Below are 17,784 nucleotides of genomic sequence, written 5' to 3'. Positions count from 1 at the left end.
AAAGTGTGTTTAATATACTCACCTGGACACCACAGGGTTAAAGTGTGTTTAATATACTCACCTGGACACCACAGGGTTAAAGTGTGTTTAATATACTCACCTGGACACCACAGGGTTAAAGTGTGTTTAATATACTCACCTGGACACCACAGGGTTAAAGTGTGTTTAATATACTCACCTGGACACCACAGGGTTAAAGTGTGTTTAATATACTCACCTGGACACCACAGGGTTAAAGTGTGTTTAATATACTCACCTGGACACCACAGGGTTAAAGTGTGTTTAATATACTCACCTGGACAGCAGAGGGGACCAAGTGTGTTTAATATACTCACCTGGACAGCAGAGGGTTAAAGTGTGTTTAATATACTCACCTGGACAGCAGAGGGTTAAAGTGTGTTTAATATACTCACCTGGACAGCGGAGGGTTAAAGTGTGTTTAATATACTCACCTGGACACCACAGGGTTAGTGTGTTTAATATACTCACCTGGACACCACAGGGTTAAAGTGTGTTTAATATACTCACCTGGACACCACAGGGTTAAAGTGTGTTTAATATACTCACCTGGACAGCAGAGGGGACCAAGTGTGTTTAATATACTCACCTGGACAGCAGAGGGTTAAAGTGTGTTTAATATACTCACCTGGACACCACAGGGTTAAAGTGTGTTTAATATACTCACCTGGACACCACAGGGTTAAAGTGTGTTTAATATACTCACCTGGACAGCAGAGGGGACCAAGTGTGTTTAATATACTCACCTGGACAGCAGAGGGTTAAAGTGTGTTTAATATACTCACCTGGACAGCAGAGGGTTAAAGTGTGTTTAATATATTCACCTGGACAGCAGAGGGTTAAAGTGTGTTTAATATACTCACCTGGACAGCAGAGGGTTAAAGTGTGTTTAATATACTCACCTGGACACCGGAGGGTTAAAGTGTGTTTAATATACTCACCTGGACAGCAGAGGGTTAAAGTGTGTTTAATATACTCACCTGGACAGCAGAGGGTTAAAGTGTGTTTAATATACTCACCTGGACACCACAGGGTTAAAGTGTGTTTAATATACTCACCTGGACACCACAGGGTTAAAGTGTGTTTAATATACTCACCTGGACAGCAGAGGGTTAAAGTGTGTTTAATATACTCACCTGGACAGCAGAGGGTTAAAGTGTGTTTAATATACTCACCTGGACACCACAGGGTTAAAGTGTGTTTAATATACTCACCTGGACACCAGAGGGTTAAAGTGTGTTTAATATACTCACCTGGACAGCAGAGGGGACCAAGTGTGTTTAATATACTCACCTGGACAGCAGAGGGTTAAAGTGTGTTTAATATACTCACCTGGACAGCGGAGGGTTAAAGTGTGTTTAATATACTCACCTGGACAGCGGAGGGTTAAAGTGTGTTTAATATACTCACCTGGACAGCGGAGGGTTAAAGTGTGTTTAATATACTCACCTGGACAGCGGAGGGTTAAAGTGTGTTTAATATACTCACCTGGACAGCAGAGGGTTAAAGTGTGTTTAATATACTCACCTGGACAGCAGAGGGTTAAAGTGTGTTTAATATACTCACCTGGACAGCAGAGGGTTAAAGTGTGTTTAATATACTCACCTGGACAGCAGAGGGTTAAAGTGTGTTTAATATACTCACCTGGACAGCAGAGGGTTAGCTAATGATCCTCCCTTTAGTCCCCTTTAGTAACATTATCCTCTAATGCTGCCATTAGTTCAGCTGCAGATACAGAGAAAACATGGAGGACGCCACGGTAACCGCCTCCACGGTAACCGCCTCCACATCAGCTGAACAAACACCGCTCCTTCCCTAAATCATGGAGCTGCATGGCTGATCGGGTCTGAGTGGCTCTGCTTGGTGGTCTGTGTGGACCCACCTCAGACCCTCTGTGGTCCGTGTGGACCCACCTCAGACCCTCTATGGTCCGTGTGGACCCACCTCAGACCGGCCCTGCTGGAAACCGGGGTTTATGTTTGGAAAATCAGAGGCTGTTGGATCTAAAAATAGCTCCGTCAGTTGCTGTGGTGAGCAGCTGTAAAGGACTTTTAGAGGACGGACACACAGCTGCAGCTGCAGCACACTGCCGTCACAGCCACAGACACCAGTGGAAACATCTGAGTGACGAACCCACAGTGGAAACATCACAACAGGAACCAGAACCAAAATGACCTGATTCAGCCACGGTCTGCACACACCGCTCACAAACTGAGGCAAAAAATGACAGTGAAGACGGTCAAATGTTGGCTGAATAGAACACAAACAGTTTCTGGAAACACACACTGATCCTGGTCAGTGTTTGGAGCCTCAGCTGGTTCCACGACACTTCAGCTGAGGAGCACATCAGAAGAAAAAAGAGAGCAAAAGGACGAGAAAGGAGCAAGATATGGACCAGCTGACCCCAGACCAGCTGACCCCAGACCAGCTGACCTCAGCGGCCTTAGTGACCACTTGGCCTCGTCGTCCAGAACCATTTGAGGGCTGGTGTGATGTGTTCAAGTTCCAGTGGTAAACAGACGGTGAGACCTGAGGGTCACATGAGGACAGTGTTCATTAACAGGCTTCATCAACCACACACACACACACACACACACACACACACACACACTGTGTGTATTAGTGTGGATGTAAACGTGGTCATTAATGAACCTGAGACTGAGGAGAAAAACAGAACAGGATGAATGAAAGAAGAAACAAATTAATGAATGTGTGTTTTCTTGGATCCATGTGACGTGGCAGGTTGTGTTAGTCCTGTCCTCTGAGGCCTCGTCCCTTTGACCCTCTGTCCATCTGTCCTTCTGTCTGTCCAGACCAGGTCCTCCACCACTCCTCTGCAGACGTCTGGCCTCATACCTATGTGTCCCAGGGTCTGTACTGTCTGTCCTCGTCCGACGCCTGGGACCCCATCACCAGCCAACCCTCGGGTGTGGCCTCCCCGGCCGCAGGCTCCTACATCATGGCTGCAGGTTCGACTCAGATCCGCCCACTGACGCTCCTGTCCACGCCCGCCGATGCTCCTTGTCCACGCCCACTGACGCGCCTGTCCACGCCCACACACAAAGACACACCAAGGACTGTTACTGGCGCTGTTAGAAGAAGAATCCATGTTATTTACACATTTTAGAAGAGTAGACTGTATTCATCCCACTGTGGGGAAATGTCACAGTTGACAGAAGCATAACGCAAAACTAATGAGTAAGGAAGACAGAAAATATACACCTGTGAAACCAAAACACTGAAAAACCTAGAAAAGCACTTGGAGAGCGCAGACCTCCAGACCAACATTTCCTGAAAACTTTATCCAAATCCGTCCATAACTTTTTGAGTTATCTTGTTAACAGACAAACAAACCCAGATGAAAATGAACCTCCTCGGCAGAGGTAATGACGAAAACCGAAAAACAAAAGTTAATGAAATAATGAACAAATTAACAAAACCAAACAAAAATTCACTCAAATTACAAAAAGAACAAAACCAAACAAAAATTCAACTAAATTAAAAAAAAAACAAAATCAAATAAAATTAATGAAATAATGTACAAAATGAACAAAACCAAATAAAAACTAATGAGATAATGTACAGAATGAACAAAAACATTTTTTAAAAATGAAATAATGAACAAAACGAACAAAACTAAATTAAATTAAATTTAATGAAATAATGTACAAAATGAAAGAAACAAAAAAAGTTTGTGTAATAATGTACAAAATGTACAAAACCAAATAAAAATGCAATAACATTTTGAAAAAATGAAGAAAACCAAATTAAAAATGTATGAAATAATGTACAAAATGAAGAAACCAAATAAAAATTCAGTAAAATTTTGAAAACAATTAACAAAACCAAATATAAAATGTATGAAATGTACAAAATGAACAAAACCAAATAAAAAGTCAGTAAAATTTTGAAAAAAAAAAAGAAAACCAAACAAAAATTGAGTAAAATAGTGAAAAAATGACAAGTGACAAAAACAAAATCTACTACTTAAGTATTTGTATGAATGTAGATTTAAACGTGTACCTCATATTCATATTTGTAATGTCAGACAAACGTGTGTCCGTCCTCCTTCGTGTCCTCAGAACTTCAGATTCTGAATTTGTTTCTTATTGGATCAACACCGTCACGGACGGGACACTGACTGATACCGAAGCGGTCCAACCTCTGTCCTGTTGGACAGGAGCGGCGGGCGCTGCGTTTGATGGCGTTAACACACTGTATCTGACCTGTTCCAGGCGGCGGCGGCAGCGGGGCTGGGGCGACGCCCGGCGAAGGCTACGAGTCTCCGGTGGGCGGGTACCTGCAGGGGCACCAGGCCCAGCTGAGCCTGCAGCAGCACAGTCAGCTCCAGCAGCTCCAGCAGCTCCAGCAGCTCCAGCAGTTCCACCACTACCAGCAGCAGCAGCTCCTGCAGTACCAACAGCAACAGCAGGTCAGAGCCCCGCCCACAGCCACGCCCACACACCCCTCTGGCTCCTCCCCTGTGTTTCTGACCCCGTTTGTCCTTCCAGTCTCTGGAACACCGGCTCCACAGTGCCTCCCACTCCCTACAGGCCACGCCCAACAGCACCATCCACAGCCTGGGCCCGCCCACACACCCCCGCCTCGCCGACCTGTGGGGGGGCGCTCAGGTCGACGCCCACCAGGTAAGACCCGCCTCAGGCCCAAAGAACCGAGCCTGGTTCTGACCAAACCGAGTCACCCAGGACACAGACGTCTGCCGACACAGACTCTGACCTCCTGTCCTTTATCTGACCCGGACCACATGTGAAAGTGGTCCGGGTCAGATATGGGACCACATGTGAAAGTGGTCCAGGTCAGATTTAGGACCACATGTGAAAGTGGTCCAGGTCAGATTTAGGACCACATGTGAAAGTGGTCCGGGTCAGATATGGGACCACATGTGAAAGTGGTCCGGGTCAGATATGGGACCACATGTGAAAGTGGTCCAGGTCAGATTTAGGACCACATGTGAAAGTGGTCCAGGTCAGATTTAGGACCACATGTGAAAGTGGTCCGGGTCAGATATGGGACCACATGTGAAAGTGGTCCGGGTCAGATATGGGACCACATGTGAAAGTGGTCCAGGTCAGATTTAGGACCACATGTGAAAGTGGTCCGGGTCAGATATGGGACCACATGTGAAAGTGGTCCAGGTCAGATTTAGGACCACATGTGAAAGTGGTCCGGGTCAGATATGGGACCACAAGTAAAAGTGGTCCGGGTCAGATTAGTGCTGTTCAGGTGTCTTTAACAGATTGGATACAGGTCACACCTAGTTTTAGGTCAGTTCTCGGTGGTACTAGGTGTGTTCTAAGCAGTTTTAGGTAGTTCTAGGTGGTTCTTGGTAGTTCTCGGTGGTACTCGATGGGTTCTAGGTAGTTCTGGGGGGTTCTCAGGTGTTCTAGGTGGTACCAGGGTGTTCTGGGTGGTTCTCGGTGGGTCTAGACAGGTTCTCTGTGGGTTCTAGATGGTACTAGGGGATTTTAGATGGTTCTGGGGGGTTCTTGGTGGTTGTAGGCAGTCCTAGGTAGTCCTAGGTGGTTGTTGGTGGTTCTAGCTGGGTTCTGGGTGGTTCTCTACTCCATTGTTGGCAGTTGTAGTGTTCTCCATCTGATCCTGGAGGAAACGGTCTTCATGAAGGTTCTCTGGATCCAGAACCGGGTTCTTTAATAATTCAACACTGAGGTACTTTCCTTTTTGCAGCCAACTCTTCCCTTCCAGTGTGTTCCTCCGGTTCTGTGACCCGTTGTGTGGACTGGTACCAGTGTGTGTCCCTGTCCTGTTGTGTGGGTTCTGTTTCAGGTCTAACACAGTCACTGAAGGGTCCAGGGACGGCGGACAGGTAGGAGACAGAGGCGGACCGGGCCTGTGCATGGAGCCGTCCCACAGCTCTGCACGCCGGCCTGTGGAGGACATGGTGGAGATGGTGGACCTGGAGGACGTGGTGGACATGGAGGGTTGTGGTCTTCAGTGTCATGTGTTTGCAGCTCCAGGTGTTTGGATCGGACGCCTGTAGACGCGTCTGCCTTTTCTCTGTGACGTTCCAGATGCAGAACCGGGGACAAAAGAGACAGTCCAGTGTCCGTCTTTTACCGTGAACATGACTAACGGGGTCGATGGACAGAACCGGTGCACATGACCATTAAAAAAAAAAAAGATTTGACCTGAAGTTCACGTTTATTATTAGTCTGACCTTTGACCTTTGAGACAGAGACAGACATGAGACGTGGACAGACGTGGACAGACGTAAACAGACGTGGACAGATGTGGACAGACGTAAACAGACGTGGACAGACGTAAACAGACGTGGACAGACGTAAACAGACGTAAACAGACATAAACAGACATAAACAGACGTGGACAGACGTGGACAGACGTAAACAGACGTAAACAGACATAAACAGACGTGGACAGACGTAAACAGACGTGGACAGACGTAAACAGACATAAACAGACGTGGACAGATGTGGACAGACGTAAACAGACGTAAACAGACGTAAACAGACGTAAACAGACATAAACAGACGTGGACAGACGTGGACAGACGTAAACAGACGTAAACAGACATAAACAGACGTGGACAGATGTGGACAGACGTAAACAGACGTAAACAGACGTAAACAGACATAAACAGACGTGGACAGACGTGGACAGACGTAAACAGACGTAAACAGACATAAACAGACGTGGACAGACGTGGACAGACGTAAACAGACGTGGACAGACGTAAACAGACGTGGACAGACGTGGACAGACGTAAACAGACGTGGACAGACGTGGACAGACATAAACAGACGTGGACAGATGTGGACAGACGTAAACAGACGTAAACAGACGTGGACAGACATAAACAGACGTAAACAGACGTAAACAGACATAAACAGACGTGGACAGACGTAAACAGACGTGGACAGATGTGGACAGACGTAAACAGACGTGGACAGACGTAAACAGACGTAAACAGACATAAACAGACGTGGACAGACGTGGACAGACGTAAACAGACGTGGACAGACGTAAACAGACGTAAACAGACATAAACAGACGTGGACAGACGTAAACAGACGTGGACAGACGTGGACAGACGTAAACAGACGTGGACAGATGTAAACAGACGTAAACAGACGTGGACAGACATAAACAGACGTAAACAGACGTAAACAGACATAAACAGACGTGGACAGACGTAAACAGACGTGGACAGACGTGGACAGACGTAAACAGACGTGGACAGATGTGGACAGACGTAAACAGACGTAAACAGACGTGGACAGATGTAAACAGACGTGGACAGACGTAAACAGACGTGGACAGATGTGGACAGACGTAAACAGACGTGGACAGACGTAAACAGACATAAACAGACGTAAACAGACGTAAACAGACGTGGACAGATGTGGACAGACGTAAACAGACGTGGACAGACGTGGACAGACGTAAACAGACGTGGACAGACGTGGACAGACGTAAACAGACGTAAACAGACATAAACAGACGTGGACAGACGTAAACAGATGTGGACAGACGTAAACAGACGTAAACAGACATAAACAGACGTAAACAGACGTGGACAGACGTAAACAGGCGTAAACAGACGTGGACAGACGTAAACAGACGTGGACAGACGTAAACAGACATAAACAGACGTGGACAGACGTAAACAGACGTGGACAGACGTAAACAGACATAAACAGACGTAAACAGACGTAAACAGACGTGGACAGACGTAAACAGACGTGGACAGATGTGGACAGACGTAAACAGACGTGGACAGACGTAAACAGACGTAAACAGACATAAACAGACGTGGACAGACGTAAACAGACGTGGACAGATGTGGACAGACGTAAACAGACGTGGACAGACGTAAACAGACATAAACAGACGTAAACAGACGTGGACAGACGTAAACAGACGTAAACAGACATGGACAGACGTAAACAGACGTGGACAGACGTGGACAGATGTAAACAGACGTAAACAGACGTAAACAGACGTGGACAGACGTAAACAGACATAAACAGACGTAAACAGACGTAAACAGACGTGGACAGACGTAAACAGACGTGGACAGACGTGGACAGACGTAAACAGACGTAAACAGACGTGGACAGACGTAAACAGACATAAACAGACGTAAACAGACGTAAACAGACGTGGACAGACGTAAACAGACATAAACAGACGTAAACAGACGTAAACAGACATAAACAGACGTAAACAGACGTAAACAGACGTGGACAGACGTAAACAGACGTGGACAGACGTAAACAGACATAAACAGACGTAAACAGACGTAAACAGACATAAACAGACGTAAACAGACGTAAACAGACGTGGACAGATGTAAACAGACGTGGACAGACATAAACAGACGTGGACAGACGTAAACAGACGTGGACAGACATGGACAGACGTAAACAGACGTAAACAGACGTGGACAGACGTAAACAGACATAAACAGACGTAAACAGACGTGGACAGACGTAAACAGACGTAAACAGACGTGGACAGACGTAAACAGACGTGGACAGACGTAAACAGACGTGGACAGACATGGACAGACGTAAACAGACGTGGACAGACGTAAACAGACGTAAACAGACGTGGACAGACGTAAACAGACATAAACAGACGTGGACAGACGTAAACAGACATAAACAGACGTAAACAGACGTAAACAGACGTGGACAGACGTAAACAGACGTGGACAGACATAAACAGACGTAAACAGACGTGGACAGACGTGGACAGACGTAAACAGACGTGGACAGACATAAACAGACGTGGACAGACGTAAACAGACGTAAACAGACGTGGACAGACATAAACAGACGTAAACAGACGTAAACAGACGTGGACAGACGTAAACAGACGTGGACAGACATAAACAGACGTAAACAGACGTAAACAGACGTGGACAGACATAAACAGACGTAAACAGACGTGGACAGACATAAACAGACGTGGACAGACGTAAACAGACGTGGACAGACGTGGACAGACGTGGACAGATGTAAACAGACATGAAACCGGTCTCATCAGTGACGTAAAAATGAAAACAAATCAACATCAATGTTTCTGTTGAAGTTGAAAAGTTGAGACTCATGGCTCTGAAAACAGAATCAGCTGATTCTAACAAATACTAGAAGGTTCTTCCTGAACCTGTGGGAATAACCGGTTCCACATGAGGTTCTGATGGTACCATGCACTGGTTCGGTCCAACGGTCCCAGAACCTGCAGCTGCTCCTCCTCCAGGACAGCTGAGGGGGCGGAGCTCTGAGTGGAGTTTCCCTGTTTACAGGTGGAGGTGGTGGGACAGCTGACTGCAGCCATGGCTGACATGGGTGTAGAAACGGTCGGAGAAGAACCAGAACCAGAATCTGAAGGAACCCAGGATCAGTACCAAGAGGAGGAGGAGGAGCTGACCAAGGTACTACACCTGTACTATGCCTGTACTACACCTGTACCACACCTGTACTACACCTGTACTACTACTACACCTGTACTACACCTGTGCTACACCTGTACCACACCTGTACCACACCTGTACTACTACTACACCTGTACCACACCTGTACCACACCTGTACTACACCTGTACTACTACTACACCTGTACCACACCTGTACCACACCTGTACTACACCTGTACTACACCTGTACTACTACTACATCTCTACCACACCTGTACCACACCTGTACTACACCTGTACCACACCTGTACTACACCTGTACTACTACTACACCTGTACCACACCTGTACCACACCTGTACTACTACTACACCTGTACCACACCTGTACTACACCTGTACCACACCTGTGCTACACCTGTACTACACCTGTACCACACCTGTACCACACCTGTACTACTACTACACCTGTACCACACCTGTACTACTACTACACCTGTACCACACCTGTACTACACCTGTACTACTACTACACCTGTACCACACCTGTACCACTACTACACCTGTACCACACCTGTACTACACCTGTACTACTACTACACCTGTACCACACCTGTACTACACCTGTACTACTACTACACCTGTACCACACCTGTACTACTACTACACCTGTACCACACCTGTACTACACCTGTACTAACTACACCTGTACCACCACCGTACTACTACTACACTGTACCACCTGTACTACTACACACCTGTACTACACCTGTACCACACCTGTACTACGGCTGTACCACACCTGTACCACACCTGTACTACACCTGTACTACTACTACACCTTTACCACACCTGTACCACTACTACACCTGTACCACACCTGTACTACACCTGTACTACTACTACACCTGCTACCACACCTGTACTACACCTGTACTACTACTACACCTGTACCACACCTGTACTACTACTACACCTGTACCACACCTGTACTACACCTGTACTACTACTACACCTGTACCACACCTGTACTACTACTACACCTGTACTACACCTGTACCACACCTGTACTACGGCTGTACCACACCTGTACCACACCTGTACTACACCTGTACCACACCTGTACCATACCTGTACCACACCTGTACTACTACTACACCTGTACTACACCTGTACCACACCTGTACTACACCTGTACCACACCTGTACCATACCTGTACGACACCTGTACCACACCTGTACTACTACTACACCTGTACTACACCTGTACCACACCTGTACTACACCTGTACCACACCTGTACCATACCTGTACGACACCTGTACCAAACTAGTACCACACCTGTACTGCTACTACACCTGTACTACACCTGTACCACACCTGTACGACACCTGTACCACACCTGTACCACACCTGTACTACTACTACACCTGTACTACACCTGTACCACACCTGTACGACACCTGTACCACACCTGTACTACACCTGTACCACACCTGTACTACACCTGTACTACACCTGTACCACACCTGTACCACATCTGTACCACACCTGTACTACACCTGTACTACACCTGTACCACACCTGTACTACACCTGTACTACACCTGTACCACACCTGTACCACACCTGTACTACACTTGTACCACACCTGTACCACACCTGTACTACACTTGTACCACACCTGTACCACACCTGTACTACACTTGTACCACACCTGTACCACACCTGTACTACACCTGTACCACACCTGTACCACACCTGTACTACTACTACACCTGTACTACACCTGTACTACACCTGTACCACACCTGTACCACACCTGTACTACACTTGTACCACACCTGTACCACACCTGTACTACACTTGTACCACACCTGTACCACACCTGTACTACACCTGTACCACACCTGTACTACACTTGTACCACACCTGTACCACACCTGTACTACACCTGTACCACACCTGTACTACACCTGTACCACACCTGTACACCAGTCCTCGTGTCCTTTCCTCTGTCGTCAGTTGGACTCACCTGGGCGTTAACACCTGTCCTCCTCTTGTCTCCTCAGGTGGAGGAGGTGACCTTAACCCTGGAACCTGAACCCTGCTGCTCCCTGACCCCGTCCCCGCTGAGGGAGGATGCCCCCCCCCCCAGCTCGTCCACCCAGGGCTCCAGCCCGGGACCGCCGCCGCAGACCGCCGAGACGCTCGCCGAAAGGACACCGCCGGACGTCACACCGTGCGTCATCCGGTCACTGGAGGGGAAGGATGAGGAGGCGGAGGACGGGTCCATCGTCGTCGTGGTAACCAACTGAGACTCAGAACTCGGCAAAAGACTGAGGACAAAAATACTTGAGTAATCCATCAAGATATTCTAATCCAACACCCACCCACCCCACCCCGAAAATATTTACCCACCTGGAGACGAGAACCATGATGGGACAAATGAAACAGAGGACACATGAGGAGGCGTGTCCTCGGTGAGGACTTTCGAACATTTGGACCAAAGACAGTCAAACAAACCCACAGGAAGTTCTCAAAAAAAACACAAAAGGAAACAGGCGTGGCCTGGTTAAAAACAAACTCAGCGCAGGACAGACGCGTCCACGGCGACATGACAGCCCAATTGTCTGTTAGCGTTTGGGAGGAGGGTCATCACGTCAGAACCGCCGTCCGTTGGCTGCGTCAGGTTGATTGACAGCTGCCTCTGACGTGGTGGAGCTCCTTTTCTGTGGCCACGCCCACAGTGGAAGTGCATGCTTTTTAACAGTGACCCCGCCCCCTAACGCTATAACACAGTATAACGAGTAATAATCGATCAAACGGCTTTTTTTAATAAAAGGAAAACCCAGATAAATGGACATGTATTTGTATGAATGTGTGTGTGTCCGTATGAATGTAGCTCCGTTTGTGTCAAATATATCTGTTCTGGGAAACACAGTCTGCTGAGTGTTCCTCTGTTTTTAACGTTAATTACTGTAATTAACAGGTTAAAAGAACATTGGACACAAACTGAAGTGCAGGTTCAGTCTGATCATTAGCCCCTCCCCCATGTGCGTCCGTCCCAAATTTACAGACATTAATTGACATTTGTTTGACCAGGTCACTGAAGGTCAAAGGTCATGGCACCAAATGAAAGCCCATAATGCCCATAATAATGGGGGGGGGGGGGGGGGTGTCAGTAAATCTGTCACGAGACGGATTTTTGTAAAGTTGGTGTTTAGTGGATCCATGACCTGAAAATGAAATTATGATTATATTTCTTGACCTAAAGTTTTTAAAGGTTCATTGATCATATTTGGACAAAACTGTTGGATGTTGAAGAATCGAATTTCAATTCAAACCAGATGAAGAAACCAAAGTGAAGGTCGGGGTCAACGATGGGTCGCAGAATGAGGAGGAAACGAGCGAAAAGAGATGAAGGTGACGTCGAACAGGAAACTACTGAAGACAAACGGCAGACAGTGACAGAGTGGACGACAAGGACACGGTTCAGAAAGTCAACCTTTATTGGACCAAACATTAAAGACAGACATTTGTTTCTACTAAAATTGAAATAAATTAATAATATATGAATAAATACATCGATTCCAAAGGCGTCGACCTGAACATTCACAACTGAAAACACACAGAAACAGTTCGAACAAACCAAGATTAAAGACTTTAGAGGAAAACCTGCGACGAAGGATGGACGGAGAGGACGGATGGACGGACGAAGAGGATGGAGAGGACAGACTAAGACGACGGACAGACAAAGTGGACGGACAAAGACAAAGGATGGACAGAGAGGACAAAGAGGATGGAGAGGACCGATGGATGAAGAGGACGGACGGACGAAACCCTTTAACACATTCACGTTATCGTCATTCAGCCCATTTACATGACCATAGTAATCCGATATCTGAGAGTAATCTGATATCAAGGAGTAATCCGATAATTGTAATCATATGTGTTGCGTTTACAGTCACTTCATAAATGCGATAATCCTAACCCTGGTTTACGTCAACTGTTTGTATTTCTTTCGGAGTTCGTACATACGTTGTGACGTCAGACGTACACTTCCTGTCATTTTCAAAACATCAGGGTCCTCACGTTCACAGACTTGTGTGGATTTCATACGTAAACCTGACGTACGCCCAAATCCAGAAAAGTCCATATGCACAAAAAATCCAGATGTATAAAACTGTGCGTACGCCTGAATCAAGCACATTTCCTTTATTCATCCCAATCAGCTGGAATTGAGCGCATATGTTGGAGTACCTGACTCCTCCCTCTCCACGCCCACATTTAAATATGCAAATGAGTATAAACAGGGTCTGCAGGTGGGGTTCCCTCTGGGATTCCCCTCTCTGCAGGATCACGATGACGTCAAGGTGGACACAAAGCGGAAGACAAAACAGGTGGATATTTGACTTTTTTGTCACATCTGAGACGTTTAAGGTGGAACACGTCCAGTTTTTATCCAGTAAATGAACGCTGTGAACTTTAGAAAAGTCATGGATACTTTGTGGGCTTTACTTTTGTGTGATATTTGGCTCTTTCATTTGTATTATTTATACATTCTGTTGATTATTTTTATCATTTATTGTTATTTTTGTTGATTATTTCATTAACGTCATTTGAATTCTTGATCATTTTGATAATATTCAGGTTGTTTTTGTTGATATTTTGTTTTTTTGTTCATTTTCTTGGATTATTTTGCTGGTTCAGTTGTTTATTTTGTTCATTTTGATCCTGGTGGTTTTCATTTATGTAATTATTTTGGCGTGGACACACCTCCTCCTTTCTTCCTGGTGTGTTTTGGCACCCTTGGTCCCGCCCTTTGAGCCTCGGATTGGCTGTGGTCAGCGCCCTTAGCTGCATCATCTATCAACCTCAGCGTGATGAGACTGGATGATGTTCAAGGTCAGACCCACTGTGGAGGCGGAGCTGGAGGCGGGGCTTTGGCCACTCGGTCCACCGTGGACACAGCAGCTCCATTAGTGCATCCAGGAAAAAAAAAACAGAAGAAGAAAAAATCAATAGGGCCTGCTCTGGTTCTATAACTGAGATGTTGTTGTTTTCCAGAAACAGGAGGAATACGGAGCTGAAGCTGCAGCTTCAGTTCACTGCGTTTCAAACACAGCAAAAACTCAAGAGGCCTCATGTATAAAGGTTGTGTACACACAAATCCTGGCGTACGCCCTTTTTCACGCTCACGTTCAGATGTACAAGAGGTGACATGACCATGGAAGTGTGTGCTCCTAACACTCCAACTCCATGTTGGAGTTCATGTTTCTAGTGCTTTAGAACCACTGGACACTGAGAGGAGACACTGCATACTGTGACAAAGGTCATTCCACACACGACGGGCACATCAGAAATACACAGAAGAACAATGAACACACCGACACCACATCCTACTGTCAGAGCAGACATCCACCTCCAGAACCAGAACCTGGACCCGTCAATGCCAATCTGCCCTGGGAGGACATTCAGCAACAACCATATAAAGAAACACGGACACAGACTTCACTGGTTGATAAATGGATTTCATGTAGTGTTTCATGTCTGTCAGAACATTTATAAGTTGACCCAGTCGCTCATGACTCCACAGACGTCCTCATGATGTCCTTGGTGCCTCGGGTCAGCACAGACCATGTCGGTCTGATGGGCATCCTCAGCTGTCGGACCAGAGCATCAGCGAAGCAACAGAAGCCTCTGTGACAGGCGGATTGATACTGGGTCTGACGTCTCTGTCTCGTTGGAAATAATAATTTGAGGGATAAACATGAGTCAGAGTCTTTGATTTCCTCTGATATTCTGACATGATTACGCATGAACCTTTATCTTGTTTATCTGTGATCAGACTGTTGGATGACCTGTAGAATGAACTCATGTGTGACTTACAGATACTAAATATACATTTACCTTATGGGTGATCAAGTCGCCCCGTCAGTCCAGTGTCACCCACTGTATCGTCGACTCTCTGCTCCAAACGGGCTGAGTTCGTCTCTTCTCCTTCCGCCTGTTTCGTCTTCCGCTTCGCGTCCACCTTGACGTCATCATCTGATCCTGCAGAGGGGAATCCCACCTGCAGACCCTGTTTATACTAATTTGCATATTTAACCCTTTGATGCATGAATTATAAGGTCCTTAGTCCAGATTTTTTTCCTCAGTGTTTTTATTCCTCTTTAGGCATGAAAAAAACAATGGGATTGATTTTTTTTAATGAACCTATTTTTTATGGAGTTACAAAATGTCCACTCAGCTGGGACACCATGGTCTAATTTTTTAAGCAAAGAAATATATTTACTGATATATTGTGTAACAACTATGAAATAAAATCTTTTTAGTGCTGCTAATCTGATGTTTTCTCACATTTTAACATACTCTAATACCAGTTATTACTCACTTCATGGAGATAATATGCAAAAAAAAAAAACCTTTAAAAAAAACAACTATTAATTACACTCTAATAACAATAATAATCAATTGATTTACACTCAAACATGTCACTGCAGATCAGGTTTATCAAGAACAGCAAAGTTACAGTAATGGTATGAATTGCAGCGTATTATGGGATGGTGCAATAAGCGTTCCACTGTGTTGGCTGATATGGAACTAAAACAACAAAATCCATGAATATACAAGAGAACAGCTGGAGAAGAACTGTCCACTGGTAGTGACCAGTGGAGTGACCACTGTGCATGAAAGGGTTAATATGGGCGTGTAGCGGGAGGAGTCAGGTACTCCAACATATGCGCTCAATTCCAGCTGATTGCATGAATAAAGGAAGTAGGCTTGGATTCAGGCGTACGCTCAGTTTTATTCATGTGGATTTTTTTTGTGCATATGGACGTAGGGCTGCACGATTTTGGAAAAAAAAAAAATCCCGATTTTTTCCACTAAAAAACTCGATTTTTGATTTTGATTTTTGGGTAAAACTACAAAAGACAACAGAAGTCAGCATGTTGTTTTCATGAGCAGCCCACAATGCAAAGCACTGCTCTGACCTCAAATCTGTGATGGGATCACGTGATGAACCCACAGAAGTTTATTTTGTCTTAATTAAATCTTCATTGAATGAAGTAGAGTATACAAACAATGTATACAACGAGAAAATAACAGAAGTTTGCCCAGGGGATTACACTATAATACAGTGTCCAGATCAGAGCAAATACTGATGGTTTTTAGAACCTTTTTGTTTCCAGATTTATTGAACAGCTTTAAATAAAGTTCAACATCTTTCAAAACATAAAAAATATTTGATTTTGTGTAACAGAACTTACATTTGTAAATGCCCAACTTTAGCAAGTAAGAGGACTAAATTAATTATTATAAAAAAAAAAAGTTTTTTTTTCTTTTGGGATCTGGCCACAGCAGTGATCCCAGTGTCAGTCAGTGACAGGCCTCAGTCGTGTGTTCGTGGACCAGGTTAATATGAGTGATCCACATGTGGTTCTGTTTAAACTGGGGATCCGTGGTGGAACAGACCGACCCAGGACACACTGGAGGGATCTATGTGTGGAGCTGGTGGATGGTGTGGTCACAGGGCTGTGTGGGCTCCTCTGCTGAGGCTGAGGACCCCACAACCCAGACCCGGTTCAGAAGAAGACAGTACGGTATGGATCCGGGACAACGGAAGATGAGTGATCCACATGCAGTTCTATTTCAGTTGTGGGATCCGTGTGTGAAGCCACGGCTTACAGTGCTATAAGTACTGCAGGCTCATGAACACATTAAAGTCCGGTCATTACACAGACTTCTGTGACAGACCGCTGTCACTGATAGGAGGAGGAGCCTACGGGAGCCCGCAAGCGCGCGGCCTGGAGGCACGAGAGAGATGAAATCGATTTTACAATTTCCCTTTTTTAAAAATCGTCCTAATTAAAAAATCAGATTTCAATTTAAAATCGATTAATCGTGCAGCCCTATACGGACGTTTCTGGATTTAAGCGTACACCAGGTCTTACGTATGAAATCCACACAGATCTGTATACATGAGGCCCCTGATGGTTGGGATCCAACTGAAACTGAAACTCCGCCTTATATTCAGCTACTGATGCTTTGAACTGAATCAGATGATTTCCAACACATTCTACAAAAGTCAAAACTAGTGCTGTAAGAAAATACGGTTTCTGCAATATATCATGATATTTCATTTCACAAAACTGTATCGATATTAAAAGCATTGAATTGGGGGGGGGGGGGGGTTCATCCACAGCAGAAACTGAAGGTAAACGTCTGTAAATGACAGGATTTAAGTGAAATAAATGTCTTTAGTAAGACTAGGGTTCTGTTCAGGTTCAAGCAGAAGTTACGCAAAAATATTTATATTAAAAACCTTAAAAGGGGACAAGCAAAAAA

The 17,784-nt window shown here is 45.5% G+C and overlaps 1 protein-coding gene across 3 annotated transcripts in view; it reads left to right on the top strand.

Moving 5' to 3' along the window:
- The window catches only part of LOC115416646 (uncharacterized), a 33,618-nt gene extending 21,682 nt beyond the window's left edge, over positions 1-11,936 (top strand). For 2 of the 3 annotated variants that reach the window (XM_030130490.1, XM_030130489.1), the window contains 5 exons: positions 2,832-2,987; positions 4,254-4,450; positions 4,530-4,664; positions 9,326-9,454; positions 11,505-11,936. In XM_030130490.1, coding sequence (XP_029986350.1) covers positions 2,832-2,987; positions 4,254-4,450; positions 4,530-4,664; positions 9,326-9,454; positions 11,505-11,750 — 863 coding nt within the window. In that variant the 3' untranslated portion in view covers positions 11,751-11,936. The remainder of the gene's footprint in view (positions 1-2,831; positions 2,988-4,253; positions 4,451-4,529; positions 4,665-9,325; positions 9,455-11,504) is intronic. The other variant, XM_030130488.1, reaches the window with a different exon arrangement.
- Positions 11,937-17,784: the final 5,848 nt, after the last annotated feature.

The sequence above is a fragment of the Sphaeramia orbicularis genome, unplaced genomic scaffold, assembly GCF_902148855.1.
Source record: "Sphaeramia orbicularis unplaced genomic scaffold, fSphaOr1.1, whole genome shotgun sequence".
Lineage (NCBI taxonomy): Eukaryota > Metazoa > Chordata > Actinopteri > Kurtiformes > Apogonidae > Sphaeramia > Sphaeramia orbicularis.
Note: the sequence above shows the minus strand (reverse complement) of the source record. Positions and strands in the feature narration are given on the sequence as shown.